The sequence below is a fragment of the Lissotriton helveticus genome, chromosome 7 (assembly GCF_964261635.1).
Source record: "Lissotriton helveticus chromosome 7, aLisHel1.1, whole genome shotgun sequence".
Lineage (NCBI taxonomy): Eukaryota > Metazoa > Chordata > Amphibia > Caudata > Salamandridae > Lissotriton > Lissotriton helveticus.
In genome coordinates, this window is record NC_136068.1 from 1,497,602,579 (window position 1) to 1,497,617,359 (window position 14,781).

The 14,781-nt window shown below is 42.5% G+C and overlaps 1 protein-coding gene across 4 annotated transcripts in view; it reads right to left on the reverse strand.

Moving 5' to 3' along the window:
- Nucleotides 1-14,781, reverse strand: part of IZUMO1 (izumo sperm-oocyte fusion 1) — a 268,814-nt gene that overhangs the window by 37,774 nt on the left and 216,259 nt on the right. For all 4 annotated transcript variants that reach the window (XM_078650921.1, XM_078650920.1, XM_078650919.1 and 1 more), the window contains one exon: nucleotides 11,834-12,011. In XM_078650921.1, coding sequence (XP_078507047.1) covers nucleotides 11,834-12,011 — 178 coding nt within the window. The remainder of the gene's footprint in view (nucleotides 1-11,833; nucleotides 12,012-14,781) is intronic.

Genomic DNA, 14,781 nt, shown 5'->3' on the forward strand with positions numbered 1-14,781 from the left:
ATTTAACTTAGGCACAGTGATGGCTGCATGGTGATGATGGTTTCCTTTCCTAACATGCCATGATTGTGGTGGTGTTAGTAGTAGTAGACACTGGCAGGGCAGCAGCACTTGCAAAAAAAGAAAATGAGACAGTCAGTCGCCTGAGAGAGACTGTTCAAGGAGTAGTAGAATGAAGTACAGTACAGAACTTACAGCAAAACAATAATATGCAAAAATATTTTACAACAAAACATAATGGTGGTGGGGATAGCCTACTAAACAGAGTTACAAACTATAGTTGTGTCGAGTCACTTGACTAGGCCTACAGTACACTCGACACAAGCTTAACAGGTTAGTGCTGTGTATGAGGATGACAACAAATCCAATTAATCCAGGCAATTAATATGGATGTATATGTTCCTACTGCTCATGGGTGGGAAAGCAGAAGAAGATCCTCGCTCTACCTTGAAATTGAAGTACTGTTGCTTTCGCCACATCCGCCCCAGCAAGCGTGTGATAAATTATTGGCGTACATTTAATTTAGTCACACCTCAATAAGTCACACAGCCCGGGGGAAGGGGGTTAGGGTTTATTGAATGGATGGGAAGGGGGGTTTGGGGAAAGGTTTGAAAATAAAAAACAGTACGCATGGACAAACAACAAACAACAAACTCTGTAGACTACCATATCCATATTAATATGTTAAGGGAGAAAAAGGAAATGCATGCATGGTGATGATTGATAAGGAGACCTGGATTACATACAGTTTATGTTCAGTTGTTCCGGGCTTACTTTTACAGATAGCAAATACAATGTTTAAATATTGGTAGGGTTGAATCATAAACAGAGAGCACACCTAATGATAATAATAACAACAAGAAGAACACACTGTTGTAAAGATTGTAGACAAAAAAATGAATCTAATTATTTAAAAGATGATGAAAGTTGATACGGTTATTGTGTTATCCTGGTCAAAAATGTGAATTTGCATCTCGGCATTCCTCTTGGTCCTCTCGTCCATCAATCTTGGGTGTTGCCACTGCCTGCCTGGCAAATGTAGATTTATTGGTAAGGTAAATGTGCATTGTTTTCCCAAGTATAGCACTGGGTAAGTCCCGGCCTGTAATTGTAGATGGAAAAACAAAAGGGATATTATTGAGAAACAAAGTTGAAAAAAATGCAAAAGTTATGGTGTAGTGCAACAAGAACACTTTCCGAGGCGGCATGTATGCATCATCTCTACTCTAGTCTGTTTCCAGCATTGACCTACAACAGCAACAGGACAGAGCAGGCCCACAGTGACGGCACGTCGCTTAGCACATCCTCCTTTTAGAGTAAATTTTTTTAAAGAGTTGGACAAAGCACATATCCAGCAACATAGCATTTTACAATTTAAGTGACTAAATCAATGCACCGCAGTCACACCACCGCTACACTAGACTCCACTTCTGCGCAGACATTTAGGTCTGCTGTGGTTGTTGTTGACTTGTTTACCTTTTATGCCACTCATGAAACGTCCTGACTTGTTATTATTCCATCAATCACCTCCGATACTTGTACTGACTGACTGTCAAGATCGGCCTGCAGTAGAAGTACACATTTGTTATTAATATTAAACAACAAGAGTAGAAATATTATTGACTTGAGTCACTCTTTAGTGTGTACACTAAGACTAGTACACTTTGACTTCACTTCATGTAGAACAAACAACAAAAACACAAACACCAATCACTCAGAGTCAGGTGTCCAATGCATGCTATTCATTTTCATTACCTGTTCCTTCTCATCTTAAGTTAAGGGGCCGTCTCTCTCACCATCATCATCATGGACGGTGCTGTTGTCATACTCAGTGTGCAGTGTACAGATTGAGTCCCCTTCCTGTATTCAATCAAAACCAATGTATCAAGCTGCAGTAGAAGTACAAATTTCTTATTAAAAATAGTTGCAGGAAGGGGAAAATTGCCTTCAGTTACTTTTAGTGTGTAGCATGATGATTATTACAAATAGTGCACAATGAAATAACTTCATGCACAACAAACAACAACAAAATCACTCAGTCTGCGTCCAATGCTTGGCATCATTCATTACCTGTTCCATCTCATTTTCAGTTAATGGGCAGTCGCTCTCGGCTCAGAAAGTAGGATAGTTATAGTAGTCATCATGTACCACTTCTTTTGGAGGGACTAGGAAAGATTTTATTTTTTCTTCTGTTTTGCATCATCCAATCATCATCTCTCATGGGGGCAATGGATTTAGGGAGATTCAGGAGGATGGAGTGGAGGAGCTGGATTCGGCGGACTGTACTGTGAAATGCAGACAGCTGAAACTCGTATATTGAAATGAAAAGAGTAGAAGACGGTGGTGATGGATTTGTTGTGGTTCAAAGTTTGTAACCAGAAAGACAGACACACAAATAAAGGAAAATAAGGGAGGAAGACAGTAAGTGCAAGCCTAATTGTCAGGGAAGTATAACTCATCCTCAAACTCTGGGGGTTCAACCAGAAGTAGGTTATCATCAGGTAACACTCTACTTCCGTCACCTGAGCCGCTGTCCTCATCTTCCTCCCTTGATTCATGTATTGTGTAATTCGGTGGTATGAAGTGCTGATTCATATTGATCATTGTTAACCTCTCCACGTTTTTGGGAGAGAGACTGGTCCTTCTCCTTGCTACAATGGAACCAGCAGCACTGAAAACACTTTCGGTAGAGACACTTGCGACAGGGTAAGTCAGATAGCTTATCGCCAGCCTGTTGAGCAGTGGCCATTGGGCCCTTTTCCCATACCCATACCGCAATGGGTTTTGATCAATGTACACCTCTGTTGGGTCATCCAGATAGGCCTGGACCATCCGCTCAATGTTCAGGGGTGCTAAACTTTTTTCCGGGTCTTTTCTCTGTGCATCAGCACTGCGTTTACCAATGCCTAAATGCAAATACCAATCCTTTAAAGATTCTACTGGGCCGAATGATCCAGTTATTGCTGTTGTCGATAGTGATGATGAGTGTTCTGAGCCAAATGCACTGCCCTCAGCCTCCGAAGTTGCACTTGATGCCGGATGCCCTGCTGCAGTACTTGTTGTGGGTTGATCTAGCGGGCTTTTAAATTTAATTAGCAGCTGTTCATTTTGCAACTTACTCGCTGCCTCAGCTATCCAAGTTTTGTAGCGGGCAACATCCATCTCTGAAAAAGGAATTAATGTCTTCAGTGCCAATTTTGTTCGTGGATCCAGAATTGTGGCAGAAATGTAATGTTCTTGTGACAAAATCTTATTTTGCACCCTTGTATTGTCAGCTAAGCGACGGGCTAAGCTCTCCACCAACTCACAGACTTCTTTTTTTCCTCTACACCTTTGCATGATTCAGACACCGCCTTCAGCTTATGCTCTAGCATTTTCAGTAATGGGATAGCTAGGCCCATAGTACAGTCCTCCTTGCTGACTTCACGTGTGAAGACTTCAAAAGGATGAAGCATGTCAGTCAGGCATTTAACTAGGCTCCATTGGTCCATCTGAAGGGTCATGCCTTTCACTGTAGCATCCCCTCTTCCCATGACATATTCATTGAGTGGCCTGTACTGCTCAAACAGACGATCAAGCATGTAATAAGTTGAGTTCCAACTTGTGGCCACCTCCTGGATGAGTGCTTTGACTGGCATTTTATAGTCACGTTAAATGATCCTCAGCTGCTTCCGAGCTTTAAAAGAATGGCTGAAATGAGTGCAGATTCTTGGGCAGGTGGCAATTAGTTGCTTACTATGGGTTCTCGTTTCAGAAAGTCTTGAACTATAATGTTCAAGTGCGCCAAACACGGAACCCTGAAATAGGAACCAAGCTCCATGGCCTCAAGTACATTACTGCCATTATCTGTGGAAACAAAACCAATATTAAGCCCTCTTGGGTGCAGCCATTCAAAAACCTTGTTGCAAAACTCTTCCAAAATGTTTACAGCAGTATGAGATTTCTCCAAGATGTACATGGCTACATTTGCATGTTTCCGAGTAGCTGTAAAAACCTGAGCTGTGTCAAGAGCACCTCCTTGAGATAGCTTATCTCTAACCCCCACAAAAGAGACCCAGTGTGCAGTGATGCACATGTAATCTGTGGCTTGGCAACTGGTCCACATGTCTGTTGTCAGGTGGATATTGTGAACAGTACTCTGCTGCAAAGCTTGTCCAACCAATTCCAGCACATCATGATGTAGTGCCGAAACAGCAATTCTTGCGAAATAGGACCGGCTGGGAACCTTCCATTTAGGGCAGATGGCTGGCACAAATTCAAGGAAACCCACCCCTTCCACAAATGAAAAAGGTCCAGTGCTAACATTTTAGCCAGCTTCGCATTGTACAACCGTGCCGTTGGGTGATTACGTTGGAACTGCCCCTCCAACCTAAGCATGCTCTCAATGGTAGGCTGGATTACTTTCCTTTGTGGTGCTGTTCTTTTCATCAACCCACTTAGGATCAACGACGCACTTTGTTTCATTGCAGTACTTGGTCGCCTTGATGTCTCAGCCTGACTCTGAGTATGGCTCTTACTGCGGTGCCACTGAGATGTTGCTGAGGAGGATGTGGCCGGTACCACTACATTACTGGGGACAGGGCTAGAAATGCCTCCCTCTTCTTCACCTTCCACCGCAATAATATCGTCCGCTGATTCTTCATGCCCAACATCAATGGGTTGATTTTTTTTTCTTTGTTGTAAGTGAAGTAGGTGATTTTCCCACAAGATAGTGTGGTGTATTTTGAGATGACTTGTTTGGCCTCCGGTACCATAGTTTGTACCAATCTTACCCCGCGGAACACCTGTGTGACAAATTGAGCAAATAGCAACGTCTCCTCCTTAGTACCAACTGCTGGATGTGCCACTTTCAATACCAGATGAACTGGAGGGTGTGCTTGGATTGTGACTCTGTGCAGCTACACTGTGACTTCTACCACTACCTACTGAGATGGTTGAGCTGGATGTAGGTACCTGCCGTGCCTTTGAAAATATGGAAGCTGGAGATCATGGTGGTGTAACCTGTGTTGGTGGTATCCGTGCTACATACAATCTCAGCAGCAGCCTTTCTGGATAGGGTGATAATGTTGGTCTCCATCCCCTTTGGGGCATGAGTGATGTGCGTGATGACTGGCTCGTCTTCATTAACATCATCCCCCTCTTGTACATCTACCTCCATAATTCTAGGTTCTTCTGGAACCTTCCTTTTCAGTAGCATTATCTTGTGGCGTGCATCACTCTCAGACTGAGCTGGTGGCTGCCAAGTGGTATCACGATCATCAGAAGCGGGGCTTGAAGAAGAAGATGATGGGCTAAGCCTCCTTTTCCTTGCTTGTAGTCTGGAAGACAAAAGATCTTCCGAAACAGTGGTTTGCTCCACTTTGTCAGCAGGAAGCTCGATTTCCTGAAATGCCCCTACTTCAGGAGCAACAACTACTTTTGTGGGCTATTCTTGCGGCTGCTGTTGTTGTTGCGGCTTCTGCTGCACACTTATCTGCTGAGTTTCCACCTGCTTTGATTGTGTACTACTTTGCGATAATGGAAGGGGTTGAATTTATCCACAAAAACACCAAATGGAAAAATGTAGGATTCTCCAATTGCCGGACAAGAAATGTTGTGTATGCAATTGTTTGTCCGTGCGACAAAATCTATATTGGGAAAACCAACCAACAAGTGAATACTCGCATCACGCAGCACAGATCCAGAATAAAGAACAAGGTAGCAAATGCGCCTATGGTGCAGCATTTTACAGAGAAAAACCATCGAGAAACTGATTTTAAATGGACTGTATTATACAGCATTAACCAGATGAAATGCCCCCCAGACACTGAAAATGTGCTTCTAACAAAAGAGGCATATTTAATTTTGAAATTCAATAGCACCCAAAGTGGGCTCAACACATTGTCAGAAGTCTCTAGGCTTTAACTTCCCCAAAATCTATATGCTCAAATAGTGCTTCGTGTGAGTCAGCGCAATAATGGGTCATTTCCAACAAACATCCTTCTTGAATGATGGTACATTCATCACCCCAAACTACAAGTCCCACAAGTCCTGGACCGCTTAGCTGACAGCTCTTTATGACGCTGGCAGTCAGGTGTCTGCCACTAATGAATCTCGTCTGGAACGCGGAAGCATTAGACTAGCCGAGCTCCGGAGACTGCCAGAAGCTTTAATTGCGTGCTCCACGTTTCATTACTAAAGGTAGGAGCAAATGGGCTAAAATGAATCAAACACTCCGTACAAATGCAAGGAGACACAGAATGACTCAAACCCCCCCGTTTTTTTCGATAGACTGAAGAAAACGGAAGAACAACGCCCTGAGAGCAGACTCACGCTTGCCGAGGGACGTTTCCCTGGAAGGTAGAGTGTTTTTTCGGAACCTCCGCACACGTTAAAAAACAAGCACGCTTCTAAAGTAACTCAGAATTTTCACAAATAGGGAGTCCAAGCCAATAAGCAGAGAAACAGACGACAGACAATCCAAAAGGGGCTGACGAAGAAAACTCCTCATGAGCGCGGTGCCAATAACAGGTATGAATCGGTGGCACCCCCCATGCGCTAGGGTCAATCACCTCCCAATCTACAATTTTTCTAAATAGGTAAAACTATTTTTACAGATTTCCCAGAGACAGTCAGAAAGCTAGAAGGCCGTTGAACCTTGTGAATCCGGCCGCAAGCAAAGCTACAGGTATGTTTTTGTCCAAAGGCAGAGTGAAAGTGAAGCGAAATGGGTCAGGACAACATAACTAAGACGTTGTTCTCTTTTCTCTTTTTGCACATAACACACAGACATTAGAAGTGACAAGGCCCTGATGAGACCCCGTTCAATGAATTAACGGGTTCGAAACGCGTCGGCACAAAGAAGGCTAAAAAACAAACAGGACTAACTGCGATTTGGATTCATTGATTTGTATCCCATTAGCCTTCTTTCAGACTCTTTGTCCTTTAATGAGCTTACGAAAAAGAGCCTTTTTTTGATACTAACATTTCGTTTATAATTTGAGTAATTTGAACAAATGTTGCAGTGTCTAAATAATGTGCAATGTATTGTTTCATAATTCGAATTTGATAAGTTTTTTGTCATTTGTGGTTTATATATTTGTCTAAACGTTTTATATGTTTCGTGTTTCTCATACATGCAATGATGAATCTTTTTGTATTTGAAATTGAAAAGTAAAGGGTGAAACTAAATAAACCCACATAATCAGAAATAGTCCTGATTCATGTACTTGTAATATCAAGCAACAAAAAAGTGTGAGGGGAGCAAATTGTATATTAGTGTTCTAAGAAGGTCCAGCCCCCCCCACGTCCCGGGACCTAACTCCTTATACTTTAGCAGTACTTTGCGATAATGGCATTTCAACTTCGCTGCTCGTTAGTAGACTGGCTACCTCTGCGACACTCAAGGGCTTGGGCCGAGGTTGGTGGGGTTGTGCCGCTGGTGCGAAGATGCTGCTCCCAGCTTGGTTTCCGGACAACGCTGCTGCATGCGTAATTTTTTTGGTCCCAAAAAAACATTAGCCGGCACACCAGTCGTGGTTAGTGGCACTTCCTTTTTTAGTTCCTTCTTCTCATTGGCAACTTTCTTGGTACTGGACCTGGTACCTTTCTTTGGGGCCATCTTATTCAGATGTCAGGCAGTACACAGGTGCACAAGTTGTGGTCGCACGTGGACGTGATACGCAGCAGGACTTCTGTCTGGCTGGCAGTACAACGGGTGATGATGATGACACCTCCTCCTCTGGCTTTTAGTGCACCTAAAAGCAAATAAGCAGGAGAAGAACATCAGTGAAATGTTGCATTTGATGTTGTGGTTCAGTTACTACTGTACTAGTACAAACAAACAAACAAAAGAAGATATAGTCTAGCCATTTCTGAGACTTTGTCAACAAGGGCTATGTTATACTACTGTATACACACTACACTCTCAGGAAGGATAGGAAAGAGAATAGGACCCACCAAAATACAAATGTAATGGAGGTGGGGTGGACCCTGTTTGGCATTAAATTATTTGACCATCACATCATTCATGGAGCTGCTGCTGGCAAAGGGGGTGGATGGATGAAAGCAGTAAGCCAATAGGAAAACCATGCAGGCCTTTATGGCAAAAGCAGGACACTAGTAATAACTCCCACCACAAAAAAAGGCCACCAGCCACATGGGTACTCACAAATCACAAGCAACAAGCAGGAGGCCTGGGAAACACCATGAACTGACAAAAGGCCTATAAAAGCCAGGCAAAGGATGCACGCTAAAGCACGCTGCTCTGCAGGGTGCATGCATTGCACACCAACATACACCAGACACACACAACAAAGGCATGTCTTTAAGACACCCAACATCAGAAACCCCACCCCAAAAAAAACACATTTCCCAACTTAATCCCATGTCATCCATGCCCTAAATGATGTCTAAATTGAACATACCACACAGAAACACTTGTTTAATGCACCTGTGGCTACCTGCTCTGAGCCTACTGGATGAAAGCAGGCCTGTTGGCAGACAAGCTTGCAGGCCTAGGCTTCAAAATGGCCACAAGCCACCTGTCCAGGCCCAACAACAGAAACCCCACCCCACAAAAACACATTTCCCAACTCAATCCAATGCCCTCCATGCCCTAAATGATGCTTGAAAATGAAATATATTCAAAACACACAAAAGGAACAGTTGCTTTATCATGCACCCACCCATGACTAGCTCTGGACCTACTGACTAATACTACACACAACATTTTTTTTTGTCCTCATCTAGCAACATTTTTGGAGGAGTCAGAGGCCCTTTGATGTGCTCCTTGCCCAATGCACTATGTCCTTACAGTACTGTGCAAGGGATATAACTAACCTTGTCCTCAGGGGCCTCTTTTTGTCCAGCTCCAGGCACAGAGATTGTTGGGAGGTAGGAGGGAGCTAGCCATGATGACTACTCAATTCAAGTTCCTGCTTGAAATCTTTGTTGCCGTCTAGTTTATATACCTTAGTATGGAGTTTAGCCATTCATTATGTACTGGTGGAGTAGCTTTTACCCAATTAATGCATATCTCCCTTCTGGCTAACAGGATTAATAAGAAAAAAATGTTTTCCTGATGTTTATTCAGTATGGGATGGCTTGTGTGTTGGTTAATCCCGAAAATAACTGCTTCCATGCTTACCTCTATGGGCTGTTCCAGCACATCAGATCGAGTCTTACCCGTCTGTTTCCAGAAATCCTCCAGCTGTACGCAGTCCCGGAACATATGCAGGTCGTCTGCTCTCTCCTCCCTGCATTTAGGGCATTTTTTTACCTTGTTACTGTCGATCTTTGATAATATTTTTGGAGTCCAATACGATCTGTGTGTCGTGTAAAGGTGTTCTTTCTTCAGTGGGGCAGACCTTACCACGCGCCCTACAATTGCCATCGAGGTTTGCCAGTAGTGAGAGATGTCCAGCCATGCCAGGGATTTCCTCCAGATTTCTTTCGGTGGCTTCATACTCCGATTCTCCGGCTTTTATCAGAGCCCAGTACCAATATGATATCTCTTTCTTGAAACGTTTCGTGCACAGTCGTTTTTGCTCAACAGCTTCATTACCTTGTAAATTTTCCTTTATACCCTTTATCCAGCTGTTCAATTGATAGTATTTAAATCTGGGTAATAATCCCTGGGTTTTCGTGTTTAGGATCTCCCATCCTATGATTTTATTATTCTCTGTTAACTGCCCCCAATTGTTTATTTTTGCTTCTTTTAGGGGGGTTACTAACCTGTTTTTCAGACATTCAGGGGTTCCTGGGGAGTTCCAGATTGGTGCGTACTTGCTGTAGTAATGGATTTTTAAGATCCTTCTTATTACATACCAGGTTTTTGCAGCTGATTTCAGTGTCTTTAGCTTGATCTTTTTAAAGTACTTGGGATGTCCAAATTTGTAAAGGTATTGATATCTATCCTGACTGATTAAGGCTTTCAAATAGATCAGCCATGCCTCCCACTTACCCAGGAGTCTCCTTATATTTTTAAACTGGAAGGCTCTGCAATACTCTAGGATGTCTGGGCTTGCGATTCCTCCCTGCGCTTTATTCCTTCTTAGTTTTTCCACCCTATTCTCACTCCCTTGGCAGCCCAAATAAAATTGTATAACTCCCCCTGCAGCTTTTTTATTTGTTCCTTCTTAAAGTCCAAAGGGATTGAACTGAATAGATAAGTAAACTTTGGCAGTATACTCATTTTAATTAGATTAGATTTCTCTAAGAAGGACCATTGTAAACCTGCCCACGCTTTGAGAAGCTTCCTTATGCCTTTGTGTACTCTAACAAAGTTCATACTTGGTATCATATCTAGCTCTTTTGTATATTCTATCACTAAATATTTTATTTTTTCCTTCACTAATGGGTTTCCAGAGTTTATGTTCCATTCTAGAATTTCTGACTTTGCTTGGTTCACAAGATAACCTGAAAATACCCCGAATTGTTCTATGATCTCTTCGATCTTTGGGAGTAAGCTGTTTAGGTCATCAGTGACCTAAACATTAAGTCGTCTGCATACAATGCGACTTTTTTTCCCAGTCCTGATATTTGAAGGGTGTAATCCCCTCTTCCCTTCTTAAGAGACATGCTAAGGGCTCTACATGGAAGTTAAAAAGAAGTGGGGAGAGGGGGCACCCTTGTCTTGTGCCTCTCTCTCTCTCTCTTTATGTTTTTAGTAAGGGAGTTGTTGACCAGCACTTTGGCTGTAGGGTTTTTAGATATGTTTTTTATTGCGCTCTCGAAGTTATTGCCCAGATTAAAATTGGCTAAAGTAGCGTTCAAAAGGGGCCAGCTAACCCTGTCGAACGCTTTTGCAGCATCAAAAGTTATAACTGTCAATGGTTTAGAGTTGAGGGTTGCAATGTCAATAGCACTAATGAGTTTGTGCGATAATTCATATATTTGTCTGCCCTTAATGAACCCTTTTTGGTTTGGGTGAATCAGGGACCCAGCCATTTCCCCTAATCTTTTTGCTAATACCTGAGTGTAGATCTTGTAGTCCGAGTTTAAAAGGGATATGGGTCTCTATGACTCACATTTGGCTGGGTCCTTTCCTGGTTTGAGTAAAATGCTCACTATCGCGTCGTTCCATGATACTGGGAGATCTTTTTTCCCTATGAAGATATCATTTAAAAGTTCCTTCAGTGGGATGTATCGGATCTAGGTCCTAACTTTACTACTACTAAACTGAGAAAAATCCTAATTTTAAAACTTTCGGTATTCACAGAAGGCATTTAGGAGTCCTAAAGTTAGGAGTGCTAACTTCTGTGAATACCGAAATGAGTAAGTGCCTTTTGTGAATACCAAATTGAGTAAGTGCCTTCTGTGAATACCAAAATGGTAGTACATTTAGGATTTTGTCTTAAGTTACTTCTGTGAATCGGGCCCATTGTGTTGTTTACATTTGTGTCTCATTTGTGAAAAACATCTGACTCAGGTTTGTCAATAGAAGAGGTGGGTAGAAACGGATATCTGCTGTGCACTATAGAGAGTAAGAATGTTCATGTAAGATATTACCACATGACTATCTTTGGGAACTGCAATACATTTCCACATTAAAATCAGATATCTGACATTTGTGTTACTAAACCAAACCCGTTTCCGAAATAAAGCTATAGTAAAGCCACTTTTCTTTCCAGGGCACAGACTGAACCGCAAAGCAGATATCTATGTAGTTGTATTCATTATACTTGATTTCATTTGGCTTTGTTATTTAAAGTTACCTAGAGTGATACAGCATCAAATAGAAAAATACAGAAAGCTAATATGGTGACAGAGCATATAAATTATGAGATGGCACAATCTACATAATTTCAAAGCCATGCAAGAAGACCTTGCATTGGAAGCAGCGACACTGACTCACCATGCCAGGATGATCCCCACGAAAATCGCGAAACTCACTGCAATGATAACGTATAGGGTACGGTCGCCCATAGATTTTTCTGGCTCTATGTCCTGAGGCCTGATAGCACCAGTGCTGTAGAGGGGCTCGAGCGTTGGGCGGGTCTTCGCAGCACCTGTAGTAACTTCGTCTTTTATAACTGCCTCAGAGGAACAAAAAGGTTAGTCACCAGTGATTTTTCTTTGCCAATTAATGTCCTTCAAAAGGCCAAAAAACATGGAGGGCATCATCTTAAGGCATAGCCGGAGTTTTCAGAGTAATGTACAGACAGACAGGAACAGTACAGAAGTCCAGAGTGGCACATGGTCCACATCTGAACATTTATGCTTTTAACCATATCTTCTGATATAAGGGTCTATTTATCCAATTCACAATAGTAAGGTCTAAACACTACCTTGGATTTTTCTCTGCATTGTTTTTGGAGGAATAATGTCTGTATTCCTTTTCCCTAATTATATTAATTCTATTTTTCCTTTCCATCATATATCAAAAAGATTTTCATTGGTGTTTCCATTTCCTTTTTATTTTATTTATTATGATTTTAGCAGGTATATTATAGCCCGCTGGGAGGGCTACACCAGTTATATAAATGCCCAGACCCCGACGAGGGAGAGGGCCTTTAACAGACGCTATAGCCCGTGGCAGAAGGGCTATAAAATTATTAGAACATTACCCCCACCAAGAGTAGAATATAATAAATTAAAAAGGGAAGAAACATAAGGACAAACATGATTCATTATGCAATCCCCAGAGCATCAATGTAACTTGCAAGAGAAAGCAGCACACAAGAGTCGATATCATCTATGTCTTAAAGCTCAAATTCTTTTCGCCATAAGGAAACAGACAATTTTAATGTAGGTGTTATGTGCACAAATAATTCTGATGGTGGTAGAGTGTTTGGAAGGAATAGGAGCACCTCAACCAGTGTAAATTTTGTAATATCCATTGCATATTTTTCATCTCTCCTTGGTTTGACCATCTGAAGCTGCTTAGCCATGGTCCATTCCTTAAAGCAGTATTCCGCTTTACCAACTGGAGACAAAAACGTGTTAATTGACGTCATATTTACCCACCCTTTGACAAAGGTAAGTATATTTCTAGGTCCAGTGTTAACAAATTCTTACCAGACACCTTTTTTAGCAATTCTATTTGTTCTCTTAGAGTGAAACACTGATATCCCATTCTCATAAACTGTTAAGGTATACACCCTCTAGGCCTCTTCGGTCAGGACCTAAGCTACTTCTCTGCACCCCGAGAATTAAAAGAGCTTGCATGGGTGGCAGGGTGTTTATCTTCCTTGCCCCAACTCTCGGGAACGAACTTCCCTGCCAACTACGCGAATGCCAGAACCTCATACAGTTCAGGAAGCTGATAAAAACCTATCTCTTCTGGGGTGTGTCTGTCTGGCTGAAACACGCTACCCCAGCGCGGAGATCCCCCGGACAGAATGATTTGGGCGCTATATAAAATAATAAATATCAAATATCACGGAGCTATAATTGATATTATAGGTGATCTGGCTGCTTCTAAAAACCCGTGCAATGTCAATACCTGCCAAAACCCTATCCACTTGAGACAGGAAAGCAAGGAAAATCCTCCCAGGTCATTCAGGCCACCAATGATAGCCAGCCATTAATAGAGAACCGCCTTGTATGCACTGAAAAATGTTTGAGGTTTTTAACAGAGAGAACATTTTACCCACTGCATCTCCTTCTGATAGGCAGCCACCATCATTCTATTTCCTCGCCACCCTGTCCTCTATTCAGGTCACATTGTGGGCTACAACAATACAATAAACAACATGCTAATATAAAACCCAGAAATTCACAATACCATGTAATATTTCTAGTTCTGGCATGTAAGGACCTTGCTTGCTCATGAGTCCACCGAGCCTTACCTTCGGTGTTGTTCTAGGCATTTGTGTTCTATGCAACCCCATTGATTATGACATTTTGAAAGCTAAGGACCACTTTCCTTTACCCAAAACCAAGAGTGTTAGGGAAACCTTACACTTAACCGCACTACTTCACTCTACAGTACCTGAAAAATTACCAAGCAAACAGAAAGAACAAAGATAGCCCACTGTTGACCTGCTCGATGTGACGTGGTGCAGTGACGTCAGTGCGTCACACTTAACATCTTTCTGTGCTTGTTGTGTGGGACCTTGATGTTTTCAGTGCGTCAACTTGAAATACTGTGTGAGCATGCCTGCCTCACTTTTGTTTTTTGCTCGTTCAATACGTAAATGCATAAAAGTTTGCCAGCGGTACTCAAAAGCATAAATATTCTTGTACTGTAGTCTTGGGAAATTAAAATTCCGTGTAAATATTGTAGATAGTGCAACTACTGAGTGCATCCAACAGAAACTGTGGTTGAGCGAGGCTGTACTTATCTACTCCTGTGAAGTCCACTAGTCTCAGCTGGTCAACAATGAAAGATAAGTAAAAGATTAAGGAGCAGCGGTGCAAAGATATGCACACAATGAAGGTTTTATTTAAACTGATTCTACCTACAAGTAGCAAGACTTTCCAGACATTCCACACCAAGCTTCATCACAAAAGCATTCCTCACACCACACTACACAAGCCACTCTGCCAGCGGCGGCTCCTCTACAATGGTGAAGGAGCGTCGTCCCACTGCCCGCAGAGGCAAACAAAAAATAAAATGTTCTAAATGCAAATCATTGTATTTCTTGTCCTGTGGCTGAACCTTTAGAGGTGGGGTCACACCACTGCAGTTGGGGGAATGTGAGGGGTGGAGTGGTGGTCACTGCCGCCAGTGTGCATGATGGTTTGGCCAGCCATTTTGGGACGGCCAAACTATCATGCACATTGACATCTCTCCAACCCAGCTGTTTGGCTGGGTGGGGAGACCAGCAGGCACAGGCTCTCAGCTCCAAATGGAGCGCA